This window comes from Hyla sarda, chromosome 12 (assembly GCF_029499605.1).
Source record: "Hyla sarda isolate aHylSar1 chromosome 12, aHylSar1.hap1, whole genome shotgun sequence".
NCBI classification, from domain to species: Eukaryota; Metazoa; Chordata; class Amphibia; order Anura; family Hylidae; genus Hyla; species Hyla sarda.
In genome coordinates, this window is record NC_079200.1 from 63744454 (window position 1) to 63760373 (window position 15920).

A 15920-nucleotide genomic window follows, 5' to 3' on the forward strand; every position below is an offset into this window, starting at 1 on the left:
GGTTAGCACTGCTGCCTTGCAGTGCTGGGGCCTTGGGTTCAAATCCCACTAAGGACAACAATAAATAAAGAGTTATTGTTATTATTATTATAATGACGTCAGCAAAGAGCACTGTGCTCGTGATGTCATCAGAGAGAATTCCAAAAAGAATAGAATTTCCTCTGTAGTATTCAGCAGCTAATAAGTACAGGAAGGATTAAGATTTTTTAATAGAAGTAATTTACAAATCTAGAAGAAAAATTTATAACCAATCCTTCAATGATTTTACCCTGAAAAAGGTACACAATGATAATCAAATCAATATTATAGGAATGCTTTAATTAATAATTAATTGTTTTTATTAAACATTTGTAAAACAGTATGATAAAAATTATATAATCCTGGCACATGTATATAATAAAAAGGTGAAAATCCACTGGGCCCTAGTGGTATTGATCACCATAAAACTTTTAAACTCTGGCAGCCATATAGTATATGATAGAAATTGCTAAATATTCCAGTCTGGAAAGAAATGTAACAGTCCTTTTCAGTGTAGCTGGTACAAAAGTCTTTGCAATAAGTGATGTAAGAAATAAAGTCTCTGTAATAGATGTTAGGATGGATAATGTAACATAACACTGCTAGTACAATGTGTCTCACCCGTTCCTGACAGATGATATCCTCTCCGCTCACCACATGCCGGCAGCGTTGGCACAGGACTATTAGTGCTGCAAAGATGTACTTATGCAGGGGTGCGTTTGGCACAACGTCCCCGATAGCCTCTGTGTTACTCCTGTGATGGTACTACAGGACGGACCCAGCGCTGGCGTCCCTCGTGGTGGATGTAATGGAGTCTTAGGGCGGGTGGATGGATCTCTCCCAGCAGGTTCTGGCTGAAGCAAAAGCACAGTGAAGATCCGGACCAGATTGTAGCTACAATGGTTGCAGATTTCAATGGATCACAGGTATCGGTGCTAGGTTCACACCATATGTAAATTGCAAGGTGCGGTAATAGATAACTTTTATCCTAGACGCGTTTCAGGGTTCTTTTGCCATGTATCGCACGACCCTTTCTTCAGTAGGAACAAATGTATAAATGTTAAATATATACATTTGTTCCTACTGAAGAAAGGGTTGTGCGATACATGGCAAAAGAACCCTGAAACGCGTCTAGGATAAAATGTATCTATTACCGCTCCTTGCAATTTACATATGGTGTGAACCGATACCTGTGATCGAGCACCGATACCTGTGATCCATTGAAATCGGCAACCATTGTAGCTACAATCTGGTCCGGATCTTCACTGTCCAGACTGGAATACTTAGCAATTTCTATCATATACTATATGGCTGCCAGAGTTTAAAAGTTTTATGGTGATCAATACCACTAGGGCCCAGTGGATTTTCACCTTTTTATTATATACATGTGCCAGGATTATATAATTTTTATCATACTGTTTTACAAATGTTTAATAAAAACAATTAATTATTCATTGAAGCATTCCTATAATATTGATTTGATTATCATTGTGTACCTTTTTCAGGGTAAAATCCTTGAAGGATTGGTTATAAATTTTTCTTCTATATTTTATTTCTGGCCGTTGAGTTTCGGCATATAACCAAATATATCCTTGGATTTTTGGTTTGTGAGCTGCACACACATTTGCATTTTTCGTATAATTTACAAATCTGTTTAACTTTCTGGCACTAGTTGATTTAAAAGAAAAAAGGTTTTCACCGGAGTACCCCTTTAAGGCTTCATAGGGTTTAGCCTTTGGTACTAGATTTCTATGTCATTTTCATGAAATTATTGCTCCCTTTGTTTTCCTAGCTAAATCCCATTGGTGCTGCTTGAAGACAAACAAAAAAGTGAACATTTGTCTTTCTTCAAATCTGAAGTATAACCCACCTGACCGTAATTTTTGCATTCGGTATATTTTATTACTCAATGAGCTATGCCTGTACAGAGTATTTATGTGTAACCTGCCTGGTTTATTGTTTAATTAATCTTATTTTGCTAGGTGGGCAGTCCTAGGATATAAGAATGGGGATGAAATATTCCATCTGTGCTGCCTGAAGGTAAGAAAACTTACAGGTAAGACAAATTTTCTCTTTTATGCCCCCTACTATGTACAAGAATATTACTGCTATAATACTGCCTCCTATGTACAAGAATATAACTACTATAATATTGCTCCTATGTACAAGAATATAACTACTATAATACTGTCTCCTATGTACAACAATATAACTATATTCTTGTACATAGGAGGCAATATTATAGTAGTTATATTGTTGTACATAGGAGGCAGTATTATAGTAGCTATATTCTTGTACATAGGAGGCAGTATTATAGTAGTTATATTCTTGTACATAGGAGGCAATATTACAGTAACTGCTATAATACTGCCTCCTATGTACAAGAATATAGCTACTATAATACTGCCTCCTATGTACAATAATATAACTACTATTATACTGCTCCTATGTTCAAGAAAATAACTACTAAAATACTGTCCTCTATGTACAAGAATATAACTACTATAATACTGCCCCCTATGTACTAGAATATAACTACTATAATACTGACTCATATGTACAAAAATATATTTACTAAAATATTGCACCTATATACAAAAATTAAACTGCTATCATACTGCCTCCTATATACAAGAATATAACTACTGTAAGACTGCCATCTATGTACAAGAATATAACAACTATAATACTTCCCCTATAGACAGAGTTGTCACACTGCACGGGTTCTGTAAATGTTGACAACAGGAATTTTTTCTTCTTGTCTTATAGAGAGTCTACCCTTAGGGCATATACTTACAGCAATCACATAACGAGGTCTGTACTGTAAAGTTCCAAAGAGCCCTAATATGATGACGACGATCTGCAGGAAGTTTGCCAAGATTGGAGCCCATTGATATCCCAGGAAGTCAAACACCTGACGTTCTAATGCCGCTATCTAGAGATAAAAAAAATAAATAAAAAAAACTCAGAAAGCACAAAACACAATAACATCCACAGATTATATAGCACAGTAGCAATACCACACACAACCTGTGGACAGGTGTGGCACTGTGATGATGTACCAATGGTTACATAGGAAAAAAAAAAAAAAAATACATATTTAAGAAATGAATAGATAATTTAACGTATTCATGCATCTAAAAAGGTATGTTTTAAAGTTATTGGTTAAAATGGACAAATAATTATTACATAAACTATGTAAAATCAAATAAACTAAAATAAACAATATAACAACATACAAAATATTTGAAATTATTTCACAGTAAAAGAAATCTAAAATAAAATTAGAAATAATTAATATAATAAAACAGTAGGAAATATCTGAAGAGAAATTGAAAAGATTAAGTTAAAGTGTAAATATTAGAATAAGAGAGTATAACGCAAGGATTTTGTAAGGAAATGTTGTGTACTGAACAAGGTGTTGATGGAATAACCTCAGGAGGTTGAGTACATAAAACGGCTTGCATGCCTCTGTAGCCGGGGGGCACTTATTTTTCATTGTTTTCATTATCGGGTTTACTCCTGCTCAGCACTGTATATGCCAATTACTCCCTGCACAGTAATGCCCTTGGGAGCCATCCTCGTCTTGTGTACCCAGCCCAGTCCTGACCTCTCATTGCACATGATGGATGTCTGTGTCCACTTTCCTTGTAATGGATCCATCATCCTGTCTTGGTGCCCTTGTGATTTGATACAAGATGGATTCATCGCCCCAGTATCCGGTACATATTCTATAATATTCGCCAACAATGGCTAAAGGATCTCTGCGATAGAAACAGGATAAGCTGGCACTGCTAGGGATTACTATCTGTCAATAATATCAGTGGGTAGGAGAGGATGCTGTGCACCTATATAGCGGCACACCTGCAGACTATAACCAGATTTGTTTTAATTGGTTTATCTTCCCCCACCCCCCCACAGATGTTGCTATGGTAACATTCCTTTGGGGTTCTGCAATTTGTGATCTGTTTCTTATTATTCATTGCATGTAACCAAAAGGTCATGTTCTATAGTTAGTGTAAGTCAATACCGCGGTTAAACCCTTGTTTGCCCTTGTGTGGCAACAATTGAAAGCTTTGTATAAACGTAAAGCAGGAGAGGATCCAGACTATATTACAAATAGTGGCCACTGGGCAGTGTTATAGTAGTTATATTCTTGTCCATAGGAGGCGGTATTAAAATATTTATATTATTGTACATAAGAAGCAGTGTTATAGTAGTTATATTGTACATGGGGGCAGTATTAAGTGGTTAAGTGATTAATGACAGGTGTAGTGGAAAATATGCAGTCCCTATTTTGTGCTGGCATACACTGTTATCCTTCGGATTCCAATTCCCAGTGAAACAAGACTTCATATCATACAGTGTGATGAGAAATGAAGGACGTCACTCACCGGGATGCAGTGTCAATTTCTTTATTTCAGTGGTGCGGAGACAGAGGGTATACATGGACGATCTTCCAGGGACGCAGCTAGTCAGCCATGAGCTGGGTTACAGCTGCGTCCCTGGAAGATAGTCCGTGTATACCCTCTGTCTCCGCACCACTGAAATAAAGAAATTGACACTGCATCCCGGTGAGTGACGTCCTTCATTTCTCATCACACTATATTATAGTAGTTATATTCTTGTCCATAGGAGGCAGTATTATAGAAGTTATATTCTAGTAAATAGGAGAATGGGGTGGGTTGGGGTTAATTTAACTAAACTATATTTTTAGTTGAAATATAAGTAACATGTGTACCGAGTTTTATCCAAATATCCTCAGCAGTTTGGAAGTGATGGTGGAACATACACATATGGGGGGAGATTTATCAAACACTGTCTGGAGGAAAATTTGCTGAGTTGCCCATAGCAATCAAGTCGCTTCTTTCATTTTTCAGAGGCTTATTCAAAAAGGAAAGAAGCGATCTGATTGGTTTCTATGGGCAACTCAGAAACTTTCCCTCCAGACTGTTTTTGATAAATCTCCCCATTGAGTTTATTTATAAAGCCTATTACAGAGTGATCCCTCAACTTACAATGGCCTCAACATACAATGGTCTTTTCTGGACCATTGTAACTTAAAATCAGACTCAACATACAATGCTACAGACAGATCTGTGATACCTGTCAATGGCTGGAAGAACCGACCAATCAGAATGGGCATTCACTGTTAAAACCCCTGTATTTCTGAAGTGCATGCACTGACTGGCTGTCTGGTAGTGCCTCCTACAGTACAGGGAGGTATTACATGTTCCGTGCTCTTTACCTGTGCCTGGACTAGCTGCTCCTTTGGACACAAGGACAGGCATTTATCAAGCGATTTAGTTAATTTTTCTTTACTAAAAATGTCGCAAAAATGTTGCACCTGCGACTACGCGATTTTTCGTGCGACATTTTTACTGGAAAGCGAGAAAAGCAAGTTTTCAAAAACTTAACTACGAAGTAATAATTTTAAAATGGACTACAGGTAGTCAGGTATTTATTAACTCCGACAAAGAAAAGTCGCAAGAAGGTAAAAAATTGACTAAATTTACTCCAGCTCAAACATGGAGCAGAAAAAGCTACAACCAAAGTAAAAAAGAAGAAATTGCTTACGTGAAAGAAAATTATCAACAGGCTGAAATCAGTTGATAAATAAGTCACACATAAGCAAAAAAAAAAAGTAAAGAAAAAAGTACTAAAAAAAGGAATACATAAGCAAACATTGATAAATGTCCCTAAAGTTGAGGGCGGCTCCATATTACTTTTTTTGGGACATTGCGTGTATTGTACAGGACCCTGAAGAAGCTCCTGTACTCTGCATAGACAGTGATTACAGCCCCCAGCAGATCTTTATTACTTTTATATGTAAGGATTTGCTTTATCTGTATTAGTTATCTACTTATTTTTCTTTAATCCTCACTTTTTCCTATTTTTGGATGACATTTTGGTGGCTTCAGAACCAATTAACAGGTTTCCATAGAGTTATGGTCTCAACATACAATGGTTTCAACATACAATGGTCATCCTGGAACCAATTAACCTCTATAGGACGCAGGGCGTATGGATACGCCCTGCATTCCGAGTCCTTTAGGACACAGGACGTATCCATACGCCCGTGGGAATTCCGGTCCCCACCGCTAGCCGGTTGGGGACCGGAGCCGGATGCCTGCTGAAATCGTTCAGCAGGCATTGCGGCATATTGCCCAGGGGGGTCATTATGTCCCCCCCTATGTCGGCGATGGCCGCAGATCGCTGGACAATTCAGCCCAGCGATCTGCCGCGATTCCGGGTCAATCGGGTCTCCAGTGACCCGGAATTACTGGCTGATCGGGGCCGTCTCTGACAGCTCCGAACAGCCATAGCCAGCAGGATTGAGGTGGCACTGGTGCCGCCTCACGATCGCCCTGATTCGTCGGACGGTTTACCGGCCGACCAATCAGGGCACCTGCTGCGGGTGTCACTCCCGCAACCAGCTCCGCCCCTCTTCCGGAGGACGTGAGCGGGTGCGGGACATGGACCCCGGCAGCTGGGGACCCCGATCCCCGGCATCCTTGTTGGGATCGGGGCGCCAGGAGCGGCGGCGAGGGACTGACCTGGGGATCAGCAGTTGGAGGTGATTGACAGCCTCCTGCTTTTGCTTAGCAACAGCTCCCAGCATGCAAAAAGGGCATGCTGGGAGCTGTAGTTATGCAACAGCAGGAGGCAGACCACCACGACTCCCAGCATTCCCTTATAGGCATGCTGGGACTTATAGTTTTGCAACAGCTGGAGGCACATTTTTTCTATGGAAAAGTGTACCTTCAGCTGTTGTATAACTACAACTCCCAGCTTTCACAAACAGCTAAAGTGCATGCTGGGAGTTGTAGTGGTGCATCTGCTGGTTGCATAACTACAACTCCCAGCATGCCCGTTGGCTGTCGGTGACTGCTGAGAGTTGTAGTTTTGCAACAGCTGAAGGCACACTGGTTGTGAAACTCAGTTTTTTTAACCTAACTCAGTATTTCACGACCGGTGTCCCTCCAGCTGTTGCAAACTACAACTCCCAGCATGCACCTTATATGCTGGGAGTTGTAGTTTTGCAACAGCTGGAGGCACACTGGTTGTGAAACACTGAGTTAGGTCACAAACTCAGTGATACATGACCAGTGTGCCTACAGCTGTTGCAAAACTAAAACTCTCAGCATGTACAGTCTGTCAGCGCATGCTGGGAGTTGTAGTTTTGCAACAGCTGGATGTTCCCCCCTCCCCAATGTGAATGTACAGGGTACACTCACATGGGCGGAGGTTTACAGTAAGTATCCGGCAGCAAGTTTGAGCTGCAGCAAATTTTCTGCGGCAGCTCAAACTGCCAGCGAGAAACTACTGTGAACCCCCGCCCGTGCGACTGTACCCTAAAAACACTACACTACCACAAAATAAAATAAAAAGTAAAAAACACTACATATACACATACCCCTACACAGCCCCCCTCCCCAATAAAAATGAAAAACGTCTGGTACGCCACCGTTTCCAAAACGGAGCCTCCATCTGTTGCAAAACAACAACTCCCAGTATTGCCGGACAGCCGTTGACTGTCCAAGCATGCTGGGAGTTTTCCAACAGCTGGAGGCACCCTGTTTGGGAATCACTGGCGTAGAATACCCTTATGTCCACCCCTATGCAATCCCTAATTTAGGCCTCAAATGGGCAAGGCACTCTCACTTTGGAGCCCTGTTGTATTTCAAGGCAACAGTTTAGGGTCACATATGGGGTATCGCCGTACTCGGGAGAAATTGTGTTACAAATTTTGGGGGGTATTTTCTGCTTTTACCCTTTTTAAAAATGTAACATATTTGGAAAAACAAGCATTTTAGGTAAAAAAATATATATTTTTTATATTTTTTACATATGCAAAAGTCGTGAAACACCTGTCGGGTATAAAGGCTCACTTAACCCCTTGTTACGTTCCCCGAGGGATCTAGTTTCCAAAATAGTAAGCCATGTGGTTTTTTTTTTGATATCCTGGCACCATAGGGGCTTCCTAAATGCGGCATGCCCCCAGAGCAAAATTTGCTTTCAAAAAGCTAAATGTGACTCCTTCTCTTTTGAGACCAGTAGTGCGCCAGCAGAGCAATTTTCACCCCCATATGGGGTGTTTTCTGAATCGGGAGAAATTGGGCTTCAAATTTTGGGGGGTATTTTCTGCTATTACCCTTTTTTAAAATGTAAAATTTTTGGGAAAACAAGCATTTTAGGTAAAATATTATTATTATAATTTTTTTTACATTTGCAAAAGTCATGAAACACCTGTGGGGTATTAAGGCTCACTTTATCCCTTGTTATGTTACCCGAGGGGTCTAGTTTCCAAAATGGTATGCCATGTGTTTTTTTTTTGCTGTTTTGACACCCTAGGGGCTTCCTAAAGGCGACATGTCCCCAAGAACCATTTCAGAAAAATGTTCTCTCCAAAATCCCCTTGTTGCTCCTTCGCTTCTGAGCCCTCTACTGCGCCCGCCGAACACTTTACATAGACATATGAGGTATGTGCTTACTCGAGAGAAATTGGACTACAAATACAAGTAAAAATTTTCTCCTTTTACCCCTTGCAAAAATTCAAAAATTGGGTCTACAAGAACATGTGAGTGTAAAAAGTGAAGATTGTGAATTTTCTCCTTCACTTTGCTGCTATTCCTGTGAAACACCTAAAGGATTAACACACTTACTGAATGTCATTTTGAATACTTTGAGGGGTGCAGTTTTTATAATGGGGTCATTTATGGGGTATTTCTAATATGAAGACCCTTCAAATCCACTTCAAAACTGAACTGGTCCCTGAAAAATATCGAGTTTGAAAATTTGGTGAAAAATTGGAAAATTGCTGCTGAACTTTGAAGCCCTCTGGCGTCTTCCAAAAGTAAAAACATCTCAACTTTATGATGGAAACATAAAGAAGACAAATTGTATATGTGAACAAAAAAAAAATTTGGAATATCTATTTTCCTTACAAGCAGAAAGCTTCAAAGTTAGAAAAATGCAACATTTTCATTTTTTTCCATCAAATTTGGGGATTTTTCACCAAGAAAGGATGCAAGTTACAATAAAATTTTACCACTATGTTAAAGTAGAATATGTCACAAAAAACAATCTCGGAATCAGAATGATAACTAAAAGCATTCCAGAGTTATTAATGTTTAAAGTGACAGTGGTCAGATGTGCAAAAAAAGTCCTTAAGGGGTTAATATTGTAACTTGAGGGACCATTGTACTTTACACCTGACATTATATTCTTATACATAGGGAGTAGAATTATTGTAGCTATATTTTTATACATAGGTCTCTCCAGAGATGTCCGTTTGTGTTCAAGTCAGGACTCTCAAGAACACTCACAGAATTGTCCCTAAACTACTCCTGTGTTGTCTCCTGTGTTGTCTTGGCTGTGAGAATAGGGTCATTGTCATGTTCAAATGTGAACCCATTCTGAGGTCCAGAGGACTCTGGATCAGGTTTTCATTAAGAATATCTCTGTACTTTGCTCCATTCAGCTTTCCCTTAACCGTCTCCCTATTCCAGCTGCTGAAAAACACCCCCACAGCATGATGCTGTCACCACCATGCTTCACTGTAGGGATGTATTGGGCAGGTGAGGAGCAGTGCTTGGTTTCCTCCAGACATGACGCTTAGAATTGAGGTCAAAAAGTTCAGTCTTGGTTTTATCTGACCAAAGAATCTTGTTTCTCACAGTCTGAGAGTTCTTTAGGTGCTGTTTTCAAACTTCAGGTGGTTTTCATGTGTCTTATTTTGCTACTGTGCCAAAAAGCAATGACTGGTGGAAGTTTCTCCCATCTGCACACAGGATCTATGGAGCTCAACGAGAGGGACAATTGGGTTCTTGGTGATCTTGCTTATGGCAACCGATTATTTAGTTTGGTGGTATGGCCAGCTATAGGAGGCATGCTACTGGGAACTTTCAGTGCCACAGATATTTTTCGCACCCTTTTCCAGATCTGTGCCTCCACACAGTCCCATCTCTGAGCTCTACTGGCATTTATTTCCACCTCATGGATTGGTTCTTCACTGATATGTATACCGTATATGTGAGACCTTATATAGACAGGGCTGTGTCTTTCCAAATCTTGTTCAATCCACTGAAATGTACCACAGGTGACTCCAATTTAGGTGTAGAAATATCTTGATGATCACAAGAAATGGAAGGTCCCAGAGCTAAATATCAAGTGTCATAGTAAAGGGACTAAATACTTATGTCCATGAAAATGTTTTGTTTTTCCTTACAAAGAACCAAAGATGGAGAGAATGATGTCCTTAAAGGGGTACTCTGCTGGAAAACATTAATTTTTTTATTAACTGGTGCCAGAAAGTTAAATAGATTTGTAAATTACTTCTATTTAAAAATCTTAACCCTTCCAGTACTTATCAGCTGCTGTATGCTCCACAGGAAATTCTTTTATTTCTCAATTTCTTTTCTGTCTGACCACAGTGCTCTCTGCTGACATCTCTGTTCATTTTAGGAACTGTCCAGAGTAGGAGCAAATCCCCATAGCAAACCTATCCTGCTCTGGACAGTTCCTGACATGGACAGAGGTGTCAGTAGAGAGCACTGTGGTCAGACAGAAAAGAAATTCAAAAAGAAAAGAACTTTCTTTGTAGTATACTGCAGCTCATAAGTACTGGAAGGATTAAGATTTTTAAATAGAAGTAATTTATAAATCTGTTTAACTTCCTGGCATCAGTTGATAGGACAACTGCAGCAGTATGACACTTATCCCCTATCCACAGGATAGGGGATAAGTGTTTGATTGCGGGGGGTCCGACCGCTGGGACCCCCGCGATCTCCCCAACAGGGTGCCGCCATTAGCGCTCATGGTGAGCGCTAAGGCGCGTAAACTCGACCTAGAGGTCGATGGTGACGCCCGTCTCCCTTACAGTTCTATGGGGGAGGCACAAACGCTGCCTCCCCGCCTCTCCCATAGAGATGTATGGAGGAGGCGTGTCGGCTGCAACGTCATGCTGCGGCTGGCACGCCCCCTGCACGGGACAGCCGCGGCCCCGTACAGGAGATCACAGGGGGTCCCAGCGGTCGGACCCCCCGCGATCAAACACTTATCCCCTATCCTGTGGATAGGGGATAAGTGTTAATCACGCTGCAGATGTCCTTTAAAAAAAAAAAGTTTTCCAGTGGAGTACCCCTTTAACAGGGAAGCATAATGTGGCGAGTCCAGAAACTCTATGCAGTAGTGCCAATTTTTGTAGAAAAGGTCACAGAAGTCATAAAGTGTAGAGCTAAGGTTCTCCATATTCATGAGGTCATTGACTTTGGAGACCCATAAGGATATAGGAGGAATCACAGCCTGTTTCCAACAAAGGGTTGTTTTTTCCTTTAATAAATTAAGATTTCTAACGTTTAGTTTTCACTTTCTCAACAGAAAGCGAAGAAAGTAAAAAGGATTGAAGACTTTCAGAGTGCATTGTATTACCAGTTATTTAATATACTGCTACAATAACAATTATATTTCATCTTAGTTTGCTAGGAGGATAATGAATAAATTGACTTAAAAAAGTGACTTCCACTTTTGAGATCCATGTTTTCTTACAGCAGTCGACAGTTTCCCCTTTCTCTTTCCTGTGTACTGGAGGAATAAAAATGTTACAGCTAAACAAAGAGTCATTCTCTTTTTCTACTAATAAGGCCTTAGGATTGTGGGAAAATAAATCCCAGTATTGATCTGTAATGATCCGGCTGTGACTGACAGCTCAACATACAGCAGTGAATTAATAAGGTCTCTGAACAATTATATGTCACACCTAGCCTACACATTCCCTAAGGAGTGGGGGCAGGGGAGATGCTTACAGGGCAATACAGAGGTGGTGTATGTATATTTTTTTGAAAACATGATGATTGTTTAAAATAAGTCTTTATTCCAGACTGATACATTTACCTGATACATTGGAATAAACAGGACAGGAAATAGATGTGTTGCTAGTCATGTGTTTTTTTTTTATTTTTTTGCTCACACAAGACTAGATACAGCTGTAAAAAAAACCTCTGTATAAAGCTGATATAAATGAAGCATCTTATACAGTGGTCCCTCAAGTTACAATATTAATCGGTTCCAGGATGACCATTGTATGTTGAAACCATTGTATGTCGAGTCCATAACTCTATGGAAACCTGGTAATTGGTTCTGAAGCCACCAAAATGTCATCCAAAAATAGGAAAAAGTGAGGATTAAAGAAAAATAAGTAGATAACTAATATAGATAAAGCAAATCCTTATATATAAAAGTAAGAAAGATCTGCTGGGGGCTGTAAATCACTGTCAGTGTTTCCCAACCAGGGTGCCTCCAGCTGTTGCAAAATGTGAAAATAATGCAAAAATAAATAATGCGAAAATAAAACGCGAATATTACGAATATGCGAATTTATGACGAATATTCATCCATATATTCGCGAAATATCGCAAATTTGAATATGGCCTATGCCGCTCAACACTACTCCCAGCATGCCCGGACAGCCAAAGGCTGTCCGGGCATGCTGGGAGTAGTGTTGAGCGGCATAGGCCATATTCGAATTTGCGATATTTCGCGAATATATGGACGAATATTCGTCATATATTCGCATATTCGTATTATTCGTGTTTTATTTTCGCATATGCGAAAATTTGCACGCCAGTCTCACACAGTAGTATTAGAGCCTTCATTACACCACACAAGCTGGAAGCAGAGAGGGATGATCACTGTGATGTGTACTGTGATAAAAAAAAAAAAAGAATATTCGTAATTACGAATATATAGCACTATATTCGCGAATATTTGTGAATATGCAATATTCGAGAATAAAATTCGCATTGCGAATATTCGCGAGCAACACTAGCTGGGAGTTGTAGTTTTGCAACAGCTGGAGGCACCCTGGTTGGGAAACAATGGTTTATGTAGATGACAGGAGCTTCTTCGGGGTCCTATACAGTACACGCAATGTCCCAAATGGAGCCGCCCTTACTTGGTGTCCAAAGGAGCAGCTAACCCTGGCACAGGTAAGGAGTAGTACAGAACATGTAGTTCCTCCCTGTACTGTAGGAGGTGCTACCAGACGACAGTCAGTGCATACACTTCAGTAATACAGGTGATTTACCAGTAAAATGCCCATTCTGATTGGTCAGTTCCTCCAGTTGTGACACGTTTCGCAGAGCTGGACATTCTGTAGCATTGTATGTTGAGTCTGGTTTCAAGTTACAATGGTCCAGAAACAAACATTGTATGTTGAAACTATTGTATGTTGAGGCCATTGTAAGTTGAGGGATCACTGTATTCACTAACAAGAAGCAGAACGCTTAAAAAGGTGAAAACTCTAAATCTATCACCTTTCTCATGGCACTGTATCCTCCCTCTGCATATCCTTCTACCTTCCCTTCATCCTCTCCAGTCTTATATTAGCGTTCAATAAATATTTGCAAGGACTGACATAAACCTCAAGTTCCTCTTTTTAAAGAGGTTCTGCAGCAGCTAGGGTGTGTACAAAAAGGACTACCCCCCCCCATTGTAAATGATTAAGAACATTAGAATATGTAGGAGCTGAGGTGTCTGCATCTTGTGATATTATATCAGGTGGCAGAAATGGGTCTGTCTATAAGTGACTGTAGGTATGAGCAGCTGGTAAGGTCATGTGATACGAGGGATCAATGTGCTGGATACCTGTGTTATACGCCTCCTCTGTGCCAGCCTCCCCATGCTGTGCCTAGGCAGCGAGCTGGACAAATCCTATTACACAAGGCTTAGCGTTGTCAGACAAGAACATTTGTATCCCTGATGGAAAATTAAAACTCATTACTACGGTTCTGGTGATCTGGGCGCTGAACGCCTTATCCCACATTCCAATACACAGACGGCTGCTGCTCCAACACTGAAGTGTGTTTCACATGAAGGGGGGGGGATTGCCCAGATACTTGATATTGGTGACAGTCACAGTGCCCCCATAACATACCCAGAAACAGTGCCCCTTAATAGAACAAGGCAGTGTGCTCAGAACACATCAGTCACAGTGCCCCCATAACATACCCAGAAACAGTGCCCCTTAATAGAACAAGGCAGTGTGCTCAGAACACACCAGTCACAGTGCCCCCATAACATACCCAGAAACAGTGCCCCTTAATAGAACAAGGCAGTGTGCTCAGAACACACCAGTCACAGTGCCCCCATAACATACCCAGAAACAGTGCCCCTTAATAGAACAAGGCAGTGTGCTCAGAACACACCAGTCACAGTGCCCCCATAACATACCCAGAAACAGTGCCCCTTAATAGAACAAGGCAGTGTGCTCAGAACACACCAGTCACAGTGCCCCCATAACATACCCAGAAACAGTGCCCCTTAATAGAACAAGGCAGTGTGCTCAGAACACATCAGTCACAGTGCCCCCATAACATACTCAGAAACAGTGCCCCTTAATAGAACAAGGCAGTGTGCTCAGAACACATCACAGTGCCCTTTTGGCATACCACAGTACAGTAGCCCTTCATATAACCAGCCATACATCCCCCAAAACATATCCAGCCCATTGACACTATAGTAAAGCCAGCCTAACACCTGTAGGGCAAAATAACATTTTATTAGAATGTAGATAACATTTTTTGTTTCACAGGTAAAAACCTTTTAGCTGATTTATTTTTCCTAATCCTCTTTGAAGACAATGACCTATATTATATTTTTAGCCATAGTTTATTTCCCCAAAGCAGCATATATCTAAAATAAGTAGATGGAAAACTATACGGTTTTAGGTCCGGTCAGGAAACCTCATACGGGTCAAAAATGAGCCGACCGGAGTCACCGGTTGACTCCGGTCAGCTCATTAGAGTTTGCCCCTCCCCCAGCCGGATCCGGCACCCGTAACGTAAAAATGAGGTGTGAATGCAGCCTTATAAACTGTGTAAACTTAGTCTAAGAAACCTTAGACTGTCTAAACTATAGATGGCCATACACATGGGTTAGCTGTTGGCCAAACATATGTTCAGCCGACAGACAGCTACCTCTCCCGATCCCGCTATACATATGAACGTTCTTCTTGGCTGAGCATACAGGACTTTTGAATGGGGGGATGGGGGATAAGCTGTAGGCAGACTCCTCTGGAAGTGGGGAGACAGCAGGTTCAGATGACTTCATTCTAATGTATATGGGGCACAAGTAGGTTATTTCATTATTAAAGGGGTACTCCGGTGGAAACCTTTTTTTTTTTTAATCATCAACTGGTGCCAGAAAGTTAAACAGATTTGTAAATTAGTTCTATTAAAAAATCTTAATCCTTCCCGTACTTATTAGCTGCTGAACACTACAGAGGAAATTATTTTCTTTTTTGAATACAGTGCTCTCTACTGACATCTCTGTCCATTTTAGGAACTGTCCAGAGAAGCATATGTTTGCTATAGGGATTTTCTCCTACTCTGGACAGTTCTTAAAATGACAGCAGATGTCAGCAGAGAGCACTGTGGTCATGATGTCAGCAGAGAGCTCGGTGTTCCAAAAAGAAAAGAATTTCCTCTGTAGTATTCAGCAGCTAATAAGTACTGGAAGGATTAAAGTGACACTCCTGTGGAAAACTTTTTTTAAATCAACTGTGCCAGAAAGTTAAACAGATTTGTAAATTACTTCTATTAAAAAATCTTAATCCTTCCAGTACCCTTTAGGGGCTGTATACTACAGAGGAAATGCTTTTCTTTTGGATTTCTCTTATGTCACAACCACAGTGCTCTCTGCTGACCTCTGCTGTCCATTTTAGGAAAGCAGGAGAAAAGCCCCATAGCAAACACATGCTGCTCTGGACAGTTCCTAAAATGGACAGCAGAGGTCAGCAGAGAGCACTGTGGTGGCGACATAACAGAAATCCAGAAGAAAAGCATTTCCTCTGTAGTATACAGCCCCTAAAAAGTACTGGAAGGATTAAGTAATTTACAAAT

At 40.6% G+C, this 15920-nt stretch overlaps 1 protein-coding gene and 1 long non-coding RNA gene across 13 annotated transcripts in view; one reads left to right on the forward strand and one right to left on the reverse strand.

The window, feature by feature from the left end:
- The window catches only part of LOC130296887 (uncharacterized), a 28304-nt gene extending 25389 nt beyond the window's left edge, over positions 1-2915 (forward strand). For 2 of the 3 annotated variants that reach the window (XR_008849328.1, XR_008849330.1), the window contains 2 exons: positions 2001-2074; positions 2788-2915. This is a non-coding gene — a long non-coding RNA (uncharacterized LOC130296887). The remainder of the gene's footprint in view (positions 1-2000; positions 2075-2787) is intronic. The other variant, XR_008849329.1, reaches the window with a different exon arrangement.
- The window catches only part of NKAIN4 (sodium/potassium transporting ATPase interacting 4), an 89181-nt gene that overhangs the window by 39446 nt on the left and 33815 nt on the right, over positions 1-15920 (reverse strand). For 9 of the 10 annotated variants that reach the window (XM_056548921.1, XM_056548924.1, XM_056548916.1 and 6 more), the window contains one exon: positions 2816-2953. In XM_056548921.1, the coding sequence (XP_056404896.1) occupies positions 2816-2953 (138 nt within the window). Of the gene's footprint in view, positions 1-2815; positions 2954-13665; positions 13777-15920 lie in introns of all 10 variants that reach the window. The other variant, XM_056548920.1, reaches the window with a different exon arrangement.